At 41.5% G+C, this 14,434-nt stretch overlaps 1 protein-coding gene across 5 annotated transcripts in view; it reads left to right on the forward strand.

Annotated features, from left to right (window-relative positions):
* Positions 1-14,434, forward strand: part of HDAC4 (histone deacetylase 4) — a 270,456-nt gene that overhangs the window by 25,623 nt on the left and 230,399 nt on the right. For all 5 annotated transcript variants that reach the window (XM_080400678.1, XM_080400686.1, XM_080400685.1 and 2 more), the window contains one exon: positions 2,357-2,606. In XM_080400678.1, coding sequence (XP_080256804.1) covers positions 2,585-2,606 — 22 coding nt within the window. In that variant the 5' untranslated portion in view covers positions 2,357-2,584. The remainder of the gene's footprint in view (positions 1-2,356; positions 2,607-14,434) is intronic.

A 14,434-nucleotide genomic window follows, 5' to 3' on the forward strand; every position in this document is an offset into this window, starting at 1 on the left:
GCTATCTGTATTCTGGAAAAGTCCATTTTGCTTGTACTTTCCTGCATTTCTTCCAGAAAGCTGAGTAAACATTAAAAAAAAAAAAAAAAGTGAACTAAATCCATACCTTTTCCATCTGATCATGGTTACTTTGTGATCTCTGCTCTGGCCAGCCACTGGTATTACTAAATCATGCAGAAGCTTCATATTTTGGGTGTGTCTCATGTCTGACTGAATTTAGATAGACCTTTGGGTGAAGAAGTGGGACTAGGTAAACCAGTAGTGTTGGTAAGTGGATTTGCTGCCACTGTTTCAGTGCAGTTTTGTTGGGAAATGCGTACACATCTTCTCACTGTTCATGCACCATATTTCCTTCTTGCACTGTTAAAATGAGTAGACAGAAATCTGTTAACTCTGTTCCAAATCCTTCTTGTCTACAGCTGAGATTTGCTTATGCTGTAACATTACCTGCGGTTTTTATTGGAAATAAAAGGTGTTAATATTTTTGCTAATGCTTGGTCTAAACAGGATGTGCAAATTAATGGAGCTGGAAGATGAACGTTTGGGATGGCAGAGATCTGCAGGGATTAGAAATGACACTTCAGTAATTTTCTCTTGAATTTGACATGTAACATGTGATGCGTAACATGAAGGAGTGTTCCAGGTCTCTAAAAATGCAGGATGGGCAGAGGAACTTGGAGAGTTGTAATGCCGAGATGCTTGGGGTGGAGAGAAGCAGCCGATGAAGGAGGCCTGTCAGTGAAATACAGCAAGGAAGGCCTCTGCTCAACGGCGTCTGCTTGGGCATTGTCCTGCACACCAGGGAAGTACCATTATAAAGCAGGGCCCACCATAAGCAATCGTGGTGGTGTTCAAGTCAAGTCTTAGACCTGGTTTTGCTGCCTTGTTGGAAAGGAACACGGATATGTGAGCATGGTGAGAACTCTTCTGAGAAGAGGTGGGACTGCTTGAAGTGTACTGGCACAGGTAGACTGCGTACAGATGCTCGTTGTGCAAGCAGCAGTAGTAGTTACTATTGTAATCATCCCCCGCCCAAGCGATATTGCTGCCTCTTTGCTGGAGGTCACCACACCCTCAGATCTGCTGGTGGAGCAGTTTGGGGTGAGCGCTCCCTCCTCTGCTTTGAGCGGAGTCAGCTGGATTAATTTCGATGGGTTAACTAGTCGGCTTCTGCCAGCACGCTGACTTCATGTCTGAAGTGGGTTAGGGAGTGCTGGTTATAAACCGTTCTGGCCAGCCAAGCCCTGAGGGCAGAAGTGCCTTGTCAGGGCAGCGAGGGACTCCTCTGGGTGCCAGCTGTCTGTTAGAACGTCCTCCTGGGTATCCAGGAGAGGTTATCTGTTGGGAGCCTCAATGCTGATGACTTTTTCAATGCAAAGAAGGGAAGTAACCTGTGGTTGTGAAATACTTTGCATAAAGGACACAATTTTGTTTAATCCATTTCAGTAGCTTTTGCTGGTAGCATGTGTCAGCGGCAGGCCTCTCTACGTATGTTAAAACGGCAATCTCCCCGATACACCCTGCCTGTAAAACGTGGCTGTTTAGAAAAACTAGATGCCACTTGGTATAGTGCCACACACCCACCCCCCAACCCCAAAAAGTGAATCTCAGGACACCTTGCACCAGGTTCTTTTGGTATAATTATTGCTGGTTGCATTAGCCATAACCATCTGTGGGGGTTTCTATAACCTAGGGTGTCTCCTGCTTTTATATTTTTATTTTGGGGTGGGGGGCAAGGGTACAGTAGGTTGCTAACTCAGTGGGTTTTTTCCTCTCTTCTTCCATCTAATATTCAGCTTAAAAATAATTGGGAACAGTGGATTTTTTTTTTTTTTTCTCCTGGGGCAGTATGAAGTTGCTTCTTAATAATCTGCTGGAGGCTCGGGTCGAGTGGGAGTGGAATTGATTGTGTGGGTTTTTTTCCTTCCTGCTCCAAGACCACTTCTTGGCACTGAGGAATTTTTCTTTAGACTTCTTTGGGGAACAGATGCATGAAGTACAGTTACCACTCATACATATGGCTTTTAAAATATGGAAGCTGTTGGACTGAAGTGGCTTCATATGGTGCTGTTGGAGAATGAGAATTAACACACAAGTTTGGGTTTTTAAGACTTGAATGTGTAGTTGAAAAGTTTTTTTAATTTTTTAAGTAATGTTAAATATTAGCCTGCATTTTTATGGTTATTAATCAAAATTACATCAGTAACTGAAAGTTACTGTCTCTGCAACCTTGAATGCCTAAAATAGTGCCCTAGTTTAATCTTTTCTTCTGGGGATAAATATGTTATATAATGTTTAATTTAAATGATTGTAAATCGTAATTCTCTAATGTAGACATCTTTTTCTTTAATTGCAGGTTCCCATTTTGAAAGCCATTAGAAGATATTCTGCCACCCTGTTGGATTACTTCCTATACAACTCAGCATGTCACTGTGCCCTGGATTTTATAAGGTGGCCATGATTTAATCCCCACTTCCAATTTCTATGTATTGGTGAAGCATTGGAGCTCTTTAGAGCTGCTGTTACTTGCGTGGAAACTGATCTGTCTCAAATCCTTTCTCCAGAGGACTAGACGTTACTAGCAATGAGCTCCCAAAGCCATCCAGGTAAGGGCAAAACCGCTTCAAATCTAGTTACGGCAGCGAAACACCATGTGTTTGTTACACGAACAGACTTTTTATTGTGTTGAAATGATAATCCAGTCCCTCTCCCTGTACTGCTGCTTTGTTTAAAGCAGAGCCTCTGTGTGAAGGTGGAAAATTGTGTTGCTGTTACCAGTTACAAGGAAATCTTGCCATTTTAGGTTTGTCATTGTTGCAGTACGTATCACTGACAGTTGGAGGTATTTTCTAGAGATGGTAACCAGATATTAAATTTGTTAAATTTATGCTGATAGATCTTAACGGCATGTAGTGTACCTCCAAGGAATGGTCATGGTTCTGCTGGTGTGTCTTTATTGATATTTGAGAAAATCTGACTTTTAAAGTGCTTTGTAGTAGGAAAGTATAGTTTTGCTGGAACAAGAGTCAATTGATCCATCTCATTGTTGTCTGGGGGATTATCCCTAATGTGCCTTGCAATTTAAGACATAGGATTCACCCCTACAAAATTGCACGTTTCTGTCTGTCAAGAGGATCTATAGATACTCAGTTACCTGATTTCTATCTTAAAGTTGTCTCATACGTTTGTGTTTAACTGTGTTAGGCAGAACTTTGTGAACTTGTGCTTTGGAAGAGGAATTTTAATTGTGCTCTGAAATGCTTGCTTTGACTATTTCAGTTTATGGTAGAGAGAAGGCTGGGAAGGAAGTAATCCAACAACGACAAGGCACGTGAAAGTACTTACTTAACTATGCCTTTGAGGAGAGATTACTTTTGTGACTTCAGTTTAATCAGTTTTGGTTTAACAGTCAAATAAGACTGAAGTGTTAAAAGCCAATGAAGAGCTCCTGTGACTAACAGAACTGTGTATTTGAGGGGAAAGAATTTCATATTTGCTTCAGAATTACTTGTAACAGCCCATTTGCGTTTCTGAGGCTGGGAACAAGAAACTGCTGCAGTGAATAGGGATGCTGGAGTTTACAAGCAGCAGCATAGAAAATCTGATCCTTGTGTAGGAACTAAAAGGAGTATCCAATGTTATCGGTATTACCAAAAAAAAAAAAAATCTGGCTTCTACTTTCATAATGTAAGCAGTCTTTTAGATTTTGAAACTTGCTTCTGGTACTATGGCGAGTTGAGAAACTATATTCAGAGGAGTAGAGTGCATATAGGTATCCACCTGTGACACACTTCTTGCAATGTCATGTTTTTCAAAGAACTGTTCTTCAAATAAGTGGATAGTTGCTATTTGAATACTTCCCTGTCTCAAATACGAGTGATACTGAGGAGCTAATAGCCACCTGCTTTTTTTCTCATTGTGGTGGGATAGGTTAAATATATACCTATATTCAAAAACCAACAAACAAATATAACTTGATATTGCTTTACTAATAATGAGTAGCTCTCCAGATACTTGGGAATGAGGAATGTCCTTCTTAGTTTGGCTGTTCTGTTGATGCAGGAGTATTGAAAGCCTGCTGCTGACTTAACATATTTTCCTTTAATTCATCTGCTACCCGCCCTTTTTTTATGGGCTTTTCTATTTTTTTTGGTCTTGCCTGTTTTTACTGGTTCTGCTTCTTTTGCTCAAGTTCTGTGCTGATGGTGTAGCAGGGAGTCACACGTAAAAAGGGCTGATGAAAAGAACAGAGAAGCTCCTCATGTAAGAAGTGTTTCTGTAAACCTAAAAATTGATTTGAACCTACATTTTCTAAAACTGTGTCTAGAGTGGCTGTTGCAGAGGAGGTTGGTCTAACCAAAACCCAGGGGAGTGGCAGCTCAGCTGGAGGCTTTGGACATACGTGTGTTCCCCTGTGCTGCTGTTCTTAAACCTTCTTGTCGCATGAGACCTTAGGTGAGGTGTGGGGATGGCTCAGTAAGAATTAAAGTTGCGATTACTGTGTGTTTTGTAGAAAATAAGACTACTAATAAGGGAAAATATTGTCTGCTCTGGTAGTTAGCCATTTCAGATGTAAAGAAACTATTGCAGTTCTATTATTTAGAAATACACTTAAACCTGCTATAGATAGTAATACTTGAAATGAAAGACGTGATAGAAACTCGATGCCTATCATCAGCTGGTTCACTTAAAGATCATTTAAAGGTTGAAGAACTTTTGTACAACTGAAAAAGTGGAAGAAACGATCTTGTGGTGCTATTTTTTTTATGGATGGTGTTCTGTAGTATGGTAGATGGTGTATGGATGGTGCTTTGTATGAAAATATTTTCAAATGGTATCAACTTCCTCAAATTCAGGTGAGGCTGCATCTGGAGTACTGTGTCCAGTTCTGGGCTCGCCAGTTCATGAGAGACAGGGAACTACTGGGAGGGCCCAGTGGAGGGCAGCGAAGATGGTGAGGGTACTAGAGCATCCCTCTTTGTGAGGCAAGGCTGGGAGAACTGGGCCTGTTTAGCCTGAAGAAGAGAAGGCTGAGAGGGATCTTACCAGTATCTACAAATACCTTAGGGGTGAGAGTCAAGAGGATGGGGCCAGGCTCTTTTCAGTAGTGCCAAGCAACAGGGCAAGGGGCAACAGGCACAAACTGTAACACAAGAAGTTCCATCTGAATACGAAGAAAAAAATTCTTTACCTTGAGGGTGGCAGAGCCCTGGCACAGGCTGCCCAGAGAGGCTGTAGGGTCTCCTTCTCTGGAGGCATTCAAAACCCACCTGGACATGATCCTGTGCAACTTGTTCTAGCAGAACCTTCTTTAGCAGGGCATTGGACTAGATGATCTCCAGAGGTCCCTTCCGACCCTGATCATTCTGTGGTTCTGTGAAAGTTACTTCTCACAAAATGCTGTTGAGAAATTCTCCCTGTGCCCTTTCTAGGTGTTAGGTTCTTATTTTGGTGGTATTTCCAAGTGTTGAGTTGAAATTCTAGCGTATCACCATGGCTTTTTACCCCTGGCTTACATTGTGGTATTCTTACTGCTTGTTTCTCTTTTAGAGTCAGTTTTATAATAATTGGTAGACATATTTTCAAAACCTTGCCAAAGATGACATCTGGACTTCTCATGTCAGTTATGATAGCTATTTTGATTATACAGCTACAGGTAATTATTACTAATGATGTGCATTGTTTAAGGGAAGGCTCTGGCTTAACTCAAGAGCCTATTAAACCTTGCTTCAATGGATATGAGCTTTCTTCTCTAATCTTCTCGAAACCTATCACTAATGGGATGTTTTAGGAACAGTGCCATAAAATTGTTGCAGTGTAGATGAATGGAAGTGGGTTGGGTATTTTTTTTTTTTTCCTTCCACTCTGCAAAGCTCTCTTGTGTGAATTTTTGGGTACAGAAGGCTTCTCACTGAACAAGGTGAAAAAATAAAGAAGACTTTTAAGTTCTCCAAGAAAAGTATTTTTGTCCATCATCACTGCTATTTCTTTTGTAATGTTTTGGGTAAGCTTTCTTAGAGAGTAAGAAATAACTTTTGGAGAAGTAAGAATACCCAGGCGGGAGAAGGGTAAATCTATGTCTTGAGCCCTAGACGTAGGGCAAAGACCTTCAATTTTGTTTTCTGAGCCAAAGGCTCTCTCCACAGTCTGCTACTTGAGCTTTGGGTGAAGACCAGTAGCTCTTGTGAACTTAACTTGCCACACGGAAGCATGAGGAGTGGGAGAAGCAAGTGGGCTGCTGGTGCCCCTCTTGCCACAAGCACCCTGTGCTCGTCACCGTGTGGTGCCCGCTGCTGTGGAGAATGACCAGCTCCCTTCGGGTGTTGGTAGACTTGGTGGGTTCCTGGGCAGGAATGGGAATGGCTTTGGGTGGCACTGCTGGGCAGGGTGAGGGAGGGGGGAAAGGGGCTGAAACTGGGGCGTGGGCTGGCAGGAGGACAGGCTTTCCCCTGCGGTGGTGGACCTAGTTAAGACAAAGCTCAGAGGCATCATGTGCCCTTTGGCTTTTGGCAGGCGAGTCACTGCTTCTTCCAGCGCTGGAACAAAGCTGAAAAAAATTGCTGAAATTGTGCTATAAAAGATCAAGTTGCTGCAAAGTATAATTAAGAAAATTAGGCTAATTAAGATAACATTTAGGATTATGATAAAGCTTGCGGGGGGAGGCAGGGGAAAGCGTGTTTAATTTCACTTCTTAAACTGTTAAGTTGCCCACAATTGAAATTTACCTTACATAACCTGTGGTACTGCTGCTGCTCATCTTCCCCAGGCTGACTGGGCTACGAGTGTGTGTGGGGGGTTTTTTCCTGGTTTTCGGTTTGGTCTCATATTGTGTCGTCCCCCCCAACCCCCCCACCCCCCTTATTGACCTTAAATGATTTCTTGCGGTCGCTGTCTACCTCCCCCCGTAATTTTCAGTGGCTTGAGTTCACTATCATTTGGTTCTTTAATCAGTAAAGATTGTTCTGCTGATACTAGTTATACATAAAGATTAGTTTAAAAAAACAAAACACTTAAAGTTAATCACTCAACTGATTTGTATTTGTTTAAAGTTCACTTTCCTTTGTAAAAGCTGAAAATCTCCATGTTCAATGAAGCATTTTGTTTATGAAATGTTATCTTACAGGAATTAACCAGTCTGAATGCAAATGCTATATTCTTTCTTCAGAGCTACTCTTGCGGAGATGCAAATTTCATTTACATTTTGAAATGCTGAATGTTTGATAATTAGGAATATTGAAGTTTAAGAATGAGCTGCCTATCTGATATGGAAAAATCTGCAGCAGGATCATTAAGACTGAGAGGAGATACTAGAGAAAGCAGAAAGCTTCATGATCACACAGCACTGGCAGAATGAGTTAGCAAGTCATGTGCGGTGATTTGCTCAATTGATAAGTACTTTTGTATGGTGTTTTATCTGCCGAGTGCAAGAAGCCACTCTCCCTTCGTACGCCATGGCTCAATGAGGCATGGAAAGCCATTTCATGCAGTATACATAAAAGCTTTCCCTGTTAGCCTCTCAAACATCTTGCACCATCCAATAAATATTTTATGTGTTCTCTTTTTAAAGATTAAGAAGTTTCTGTGGAGATGCATTTCAAACGGGCTTTAAATGACACTGACCTACTTTCTGGCAGTAATGAGTCTGTTTCTGTAAGTTATCTGGGGGCAAGATCATTCTTTCAATAAACATAAGGACTAGAGGAGTAAATTCCAGTCATCCTTTAGCAGGGCTGGGGCACAACTGATACTTGGTGGCTGTTGTCTGGAAGAACATCCGTACATGGTGTATCCCTGCTTCCCCCTACCTGTCTGGTGCTCCGGTTCATTGCAGCTGGATTATTCTAGACTGGGTATTCAGGCTCCTGTTTACAAGGACAAGTAAAATACTACTAGCAGTGAATACAGGTAGAACCTCATTATCTCTAATGCTTGCTTTTCTCTGTCTGGAAATAAATATTTCTGGAGACCTGTCCTCTTCCAACACTGCCACATGTGTGCTTCATGGGAAGCTGAAGTTTTGGGGAAAAGTGCAGCGGTTTGGCAGGCCCAGCAGAGGGAACGAGCTCCTTTGAAAGGATGCTGCCACCTGCCCTTTACAGCAGTACAGTAAGCGTTGAGCATGTGGAGTAGGAGCTCAGCAGCAAGAGCTACTGCTGTGCCTTGCAGCTCTTGCCCTGAGTAGTCTTGTCCCTCAGATTTGGGGGGACCTTGAGGTTGGTTGAGAAGTAAACTCGGCAACAAGATCTGACAGTAAGAAGCTTTGGTTAGAAGAGCCGAAACCCCTTGCAGATGGAAACTGGGCACGTGTCCATTTACTTTTCTTTCTTCAGCCCATGACAGAATACCTACTCCACCTGCATTCTCATTCTTATGTATGGGTAAGCTGAGCCTGTCCTGGATTTCCTCTAAGAAAAACAGTTATCATTTTGAGGACCTTGAAAGTTTGAAGGCTGCTACCAGGAAACCTGTGAACTTTTCACTTTCTGGAGCATCAAATGGTTGACACTTTCTGTACAGGGTTTTTATTGTACCCTCAAAAGAGAAGAATTGTTTTGTTCTTCAAGTTGAACCCCAAGTTGAAGTTCCTTCTAGGTCAGCGTCCCTGCTAAGTACATTCCTCTCATTTCTACTTTTTCTTTAAATGCAGTTCTTACAGTTTGGAATTCTTTAAAAGCCTGTTTCTAAAGTAAGTTTTTTAGCCTGTGATGTATCCTGCAGTGCAAAGATGAGAAGCAGGTACTTATGATGAGAGGCAGAGAACTCTGAATTATTTTGAAAGGTACAGGGTAGGAAAAGGATATAAAAAAGACTGTACTTTTAAAGTCAGATGATAATGTTTAAGATGGAGCTTGCTTATCACTTGGAAAGGAAAGAAACCTTTCTCTCTATGGTTACTACATTTTTGTTACTCACTTTTGGTCAACCTCAGTTTGACTTGTATCATCTCATGTATATTTCCCCAAATCAAACTTGTTACTGGACTGTAACAAGTATATTCTCAGTGTTTATTTTGAATTATTCAACTTGTCATCTTTGCACCAGGCTCTCGCACTGATGAGGCTTGTTTGTGTGCCTTTGATGTGGTCAGATCAATTAGGACAGAGCTGATGTTGAAGGAATCATTTGTCATCCCACTGATTCTGAAAGTGATTCCAGAGCAGGGGCAGAAAATCCACTTATTCTCAGATGGATATTAGCCATACATGGCATTTTTCATCCTTTAAGCCTAGAAATTGGGCTGTCTGGCTACCTGTGCTTTGACAGGTACTGCTTACTTTCACTGCAAAAGAAAAAAAATATTGCCTTGTTTCTGAAAGGTATTGGCTGAAAGCTTTTGGTTGGTTTGTTGTTGTTGTGTGGTTTTTTTTTTTTAAGTTTTTACATTGTTGCATTGGAGAGAAACAGTTGCAATGATGTTTATTTTCATGTAGATTTTGTATATTTTTTTTTTTATCTCTTAGCCTCTTTAGAAACTGACTTTACAGTCAGGAAATAGACAGGAGTGACTGAACATGGAGTACCTGACTGGAGAAGGAAAAATTGTGGATATGTTACTCTGATCCTTCAGTAAAGGCTTGACAAGTCCCTTTCCCCCATAGGTTGCTATATACCATGAATATCCCCCTCACCCTTTGTTCTTTTCTATTACAGCTGTTAAGCAAAGGCAGGCTTGTAAAATGCACTGACACCTGCAAGGTTTGAGTTACCAAGTGAAGTGGTCAAAACTCTGGGTAAAGCAGGGAATATCTTTCTTGGCCAGGCTGTGATGGCAGAAATCTGTTATTGCAAATAAACACGAATGGTCTTATTCATAGGTAACACCTATGCAATACAACTCTGCGTGGATTTTATGGTAGCTTTATATGGCTGTTTTCTAGTTTCCATGAATTTACACATAGGAACTTCAAAGATGCTCAGTGGGGTTAGATCTCAAATAATTGATCTAACTAATGAACTGGTGGTGTTGCACAATGACTGAGGTAAAATGAGCAGAGTTTAACCCTCTCTGCAGCCGTGTTTCAGAGTAAAACTGCAGCTACCACTATGTTTTTTTTTTTAATCTGGCCAAATGGAGACTCTGTGGCCATTTATTCAGTGCGGTACAGTCATCTTTTCTATTCCTATCCTTTCTCTTGTTTTGTTTTGTTTTGTTTTTCCTGATTTCTTGAATTGTGGTACTTGCTTTTCTTTCCCTTGTCCATTGGTGCTTGAGAGCTAGAGGCTGGCTGGGGCAGGGGCCATGGCTCCAGTGACTTCCCTGCAAGAAGAAAATAGCAAGGTGAATCTCTGTTAGCAGCTTTGACGTGCTCACTACTGAGAAACAGGGCATACAATTCATTCTTCCGTTAAGAAAACTGAATTTAGTATATCAGCAGATCTTTTAAATGGTTTGTTTCTAGATCCAAAATCAAAATACTGTTGTTTCATCACTGAGTGGAAAATCAGATACTTTACCTGCAGTGCCCTTGGCTGTTTTGAAAATACTCAACAGCTCTTGGTGTTCCCTCTGGGAACTACTGTCATGGTTGGCTAAATGATGCTTGATAGTGATGTGCTGAAATGTTGAAGTAAATTTTTAACCTTTCAAAAGGATGAAGCTAATATTAAATGTTGCACCTTTTGAATGCTGAATTGCATATAGGAAAATACTCGTGGGCTTTTTTCAGATCCTGTCTCCCTGTGATCTCTTTAAAACCGAACTAGATGAAGATTATTTAATATGTTCTTGCAGACAAAAGAAATGTGTGCTGACTGCAACAATTTAGGGATTTGTCTTGAATTTCAAGCACGATTCAAGTTTAATTTTTGTAATGCTTAGAAAACCAGATGAGTAGTATGTTAAAAGCCCTTCAGAACTAGACCAGATCCAGCAATACCCTGGAAAGCTGCTGTTGCAGCTTATGAACCTTAAAGCACAGCCACGCTCTGCCTTCACCTGGCTCCATGGGTTACCGGCTCGCTGACTTCCCATTCCCACTGATTTCAGCCCAGGGGGAGAGTCTGTATATCAAGACCATAATTAGGAATGTTTGCTAGTTAATACACTCTTATTCACAAGTTCTGGAGCTAAGTCTGTTTGTAAAGTGCTGCTAAGCTGCTTCGCTTTGGTTGTCATTTAACTTTCCTACAGGGTGGTACAGCACATCCTTCTGATTGTGAAGGGCTTTCCCCTGTCCACCTGTCAGCCAGCATCTATGGAGAAACGCAGCTTGAAGGTACCACTGGTGGCACCAATCCTTCTGAGTTATCAGAAGCGCATGCATGTGTGTAGGGTTCAGTGGGCAATGTTAATTCTCCCTTGAACCCCAGCAGCACAGGCTTTGCCAGGGAATCCACAGACTAGACTTAATCTTCCCACTGTTTGTATCTGGTCTGCTCAACTTTGATGTAGCAACATCAGATTTATTTTGAAGGCATGAATTGTGAAGTCTGAGTATATTCTGCAAGGATGGCTGTGCAGGGTTAGCCCTTGGGGAGACCAGGTCTTGGGATCCTGACCACATCTCGCTGTGGATGCCTGGGAAGGAGGGTAAAAGCAGATAAGATTGTGGCAGCAGCCATCAATATACCTTCTCAACCTATAGCTATCTGTGACTTGCAATTTTTTTGGGGGGGACTGGCCGTGCTAAATTTTACTTTCTTGGTCCTTTTTCTGTTTCTGTCATCTGCCCAGTTGCTTCTAGAAGCTGCTGAAATTTTGGCATTTGCAGGGAACTGCACAGTTGGACCTTGCTGCATGAGGAACATTGCATTGTCTCTGTCTGCTTCAGAGCTCGTGTGGCTGAAATAAATGTTTTTGAGGTTCTGCTTCCTTCCACTGAGGAGTGGAGTAGTGACATCTGAGCTCTTCGCTATAAGCACCTGAGCTGTGTGCTGGGATGCTGGTGGAGATAAGTTCTATAAAACCATTCCATCGGTTTTGTTTTGCACTGTTACGGTTGTATCAAGGGGTGAGTAATCCCAGCACTGAAAAAAAAAAAAGTCTTCCTTTGTGTATTGATGCTTGCTGACTTGACGATGAGCAAGCAGCATTTTGCCAGTACCACCTTCTCCTCCAGGAGTAATTTCTAACCATGGGCAAGGCAGAGTTGCTTGCAGTGGAGGGGAATACTGGAAACCCTCACTGTGCTACAGCTGTGCTCTGTGGTAGGGCTGGGATCAGGATGTTGGGGAAACGACAGATGATTTCAAAGAAATAATTTTTTTTTTAAAAAAATCAATCCTGACCCTTTCACTATTCAAGAATCTATGTACTCATTTTGTTTGTAGCTGTTATGTTGCCAAACCACATAAATAGCTTTGCAGGGAAAATTGTAATAGGAGTGAGGTCTGGTTTGTGAGCTTTGAACTGCTAGCCTTGGCTTCAGGTAACCATTTTGTCCTGAAAGGCGGCTGCTGTAGTCAGTCCTGTAGCCCCATCAGACTTTGTGTAATAGCAAGGAGCATGAGCCTTGGGGCGAGAGGGTTTGGGGCTTGCTGCCTCCCTTGGCAGTGTACTCTTATTGTGTATTTTGACTTTTTTTTAATAGATGTTGTTGTCTATGAACTACTGTCTAATGACTCTTTGCTGTCAGGTTTCACCTTCTAATCAATAGACCAAGATCAATGCAGTTATTTGTACGTGTGGTCACTTTAGACGTCCAGTCAGCCAAGTTGGGTGCAGCTGGAGATGGGTAATGCTCCTTCAGTTGGTTTATTTGTTGGGAGATCAGAGGGAAGGTGTTTTGGGTTTTTGTTATCCCTTATATAAAGTTGGTTTCAGTATTTTTTTATCAATTGACCATCTTTAGGCAGGAAACCCTTAAAGCTTGGTGATTTTAAGATAAATCACTGAGAACAATTTTTTCGCTATTCTACTTCAGCATTCAAAACTTGTACTTTCTAGTTAAACAGACTTCCCCCCTTCCTTTAACTGTGATCTTTGTTTTATGCTGGCTATAAAAAGAAACATTAAACTTTTTTCGCACTGATGTGCTCCTGTTCTATAAAATGCTTGAGCTGCTCTTGTGAGAAGACATAAAAGCCTGAACTAGACCAGCCTAATACCCTGTTTCTTCTCTGGTCAAAAAATAACCCAGAATAATAAAAAGTCCAGAGCCCACACGCCAAACTCCAATAGTCCATCCAAGGTATTGAATCTTTGACTTTTGTCACTTTAGGAAAGATCTCTGAAACTTCCAAGTACTTGCTTTTTTTCTAAATAGGGTACCACTGGTCTCATACAACCTTTGCCAGGAGAAGGCATGAGATTCTCTTACAGCTTAACAAACTGAGAAGAAGGGCTTTGGCATCTGTTCCCTGCCAGCAGCAAGTATCTGATTGGCATTAGATTTTTTTTTTCTTTTCTTTTTTTTTCTTCTTCTTTTTTTTTTTTTTCTTTCCAGCAGGTGGAAGGCCTGTTCTGCAGGCTCGTAACTCTTTGACAGGTTTATCATGATGGCTTCTTGGCAGGTAAGGGTGATGCTGTTCATTCAGTCTGCCTTAAAGAATCTTGCTGCTTTTTTTTTTTTTTTTTTTTTTTTTTTTTTTTTTTAAACTGTAGCTCTGTACAGTAGCTATTTCAAATAGGTCATGGGACTTTTGCCTCTGGTTTGCTTCTTTGAATGAAGAATTGCAGCAGCTATAGCCAACTTGCAGGGTCAGTATACCTTAATCACCGCCTTGACCTCCCCCAGACGTATTTGAGGCAGGGTGATCTGAACAAACGTAGCATCGGTTTGTGTTAACAAAGGTTTAGGAGCTCTCTGAATTAGTCTTACCATGTGTTTTCTTCTTCATGAGGAAAGGTACGTATAATAGTTCTTTTCAGGCACTGGCTTGTGATTTTCAAAGCCTTTCTAAAGGGCTGCTGTGTAGAAGCTGCCCTTTTAAAATTTATTTTGTTCTGTGTTGTTGTAAATCATGTTTGTCGTGCGAGACTTCAACTTGTTTTTAGCAGTTCACCAAAGCGCTTTCTAACCGGGTGCTTAAAGAGAATTCCTCCTCCTCCACTGATTAATTTCTGGCATGGAGCATGAAATAGCTCTTGCGTCAATAAATCGTCACAACCTTTGCTTGTCTCTGTCAGCGTAAATACAGTTGGACTCTAACATGCCTGAAAGTAGGCCAGAGGTTGCTAATTTTGCAGCTGCGAAGTGGCCAAGTCCGAGAGTGCTGTGTGAGGTGCGTGCTTGGTGGGATATCAGACCTGCTGCATTTCAGGTTACAAGTTGGGCCCCTTTCCCTCCCGTTAACTTTTTTAGCTTGTAGAATTGTATTTCCTATAAAAATACATTGTTTTACAACTGTCTTAGAGGATAATGTTTTTACACGTGTTTGTGTCATTTAATAGAACAAATATGTGCATATTTATAGCTATGAGCAAGCCAAATGCCTTTGTCACTGTACCTCTGTTGCTTGGGTTAAGTTTGTGCTAGTTACGAAATGGAGATCG

Source organism: Falco punctatus (genome assembly GCF_963210335.1).
Source record: "Falco punctatus genome assembly, chromosome: 8".
NCBI classification, from domain to species: Eukaryota; Metazoa; Chordata; class Aves; order Falconiformes; family Falconidae; genus Falco; species Falco punctatus.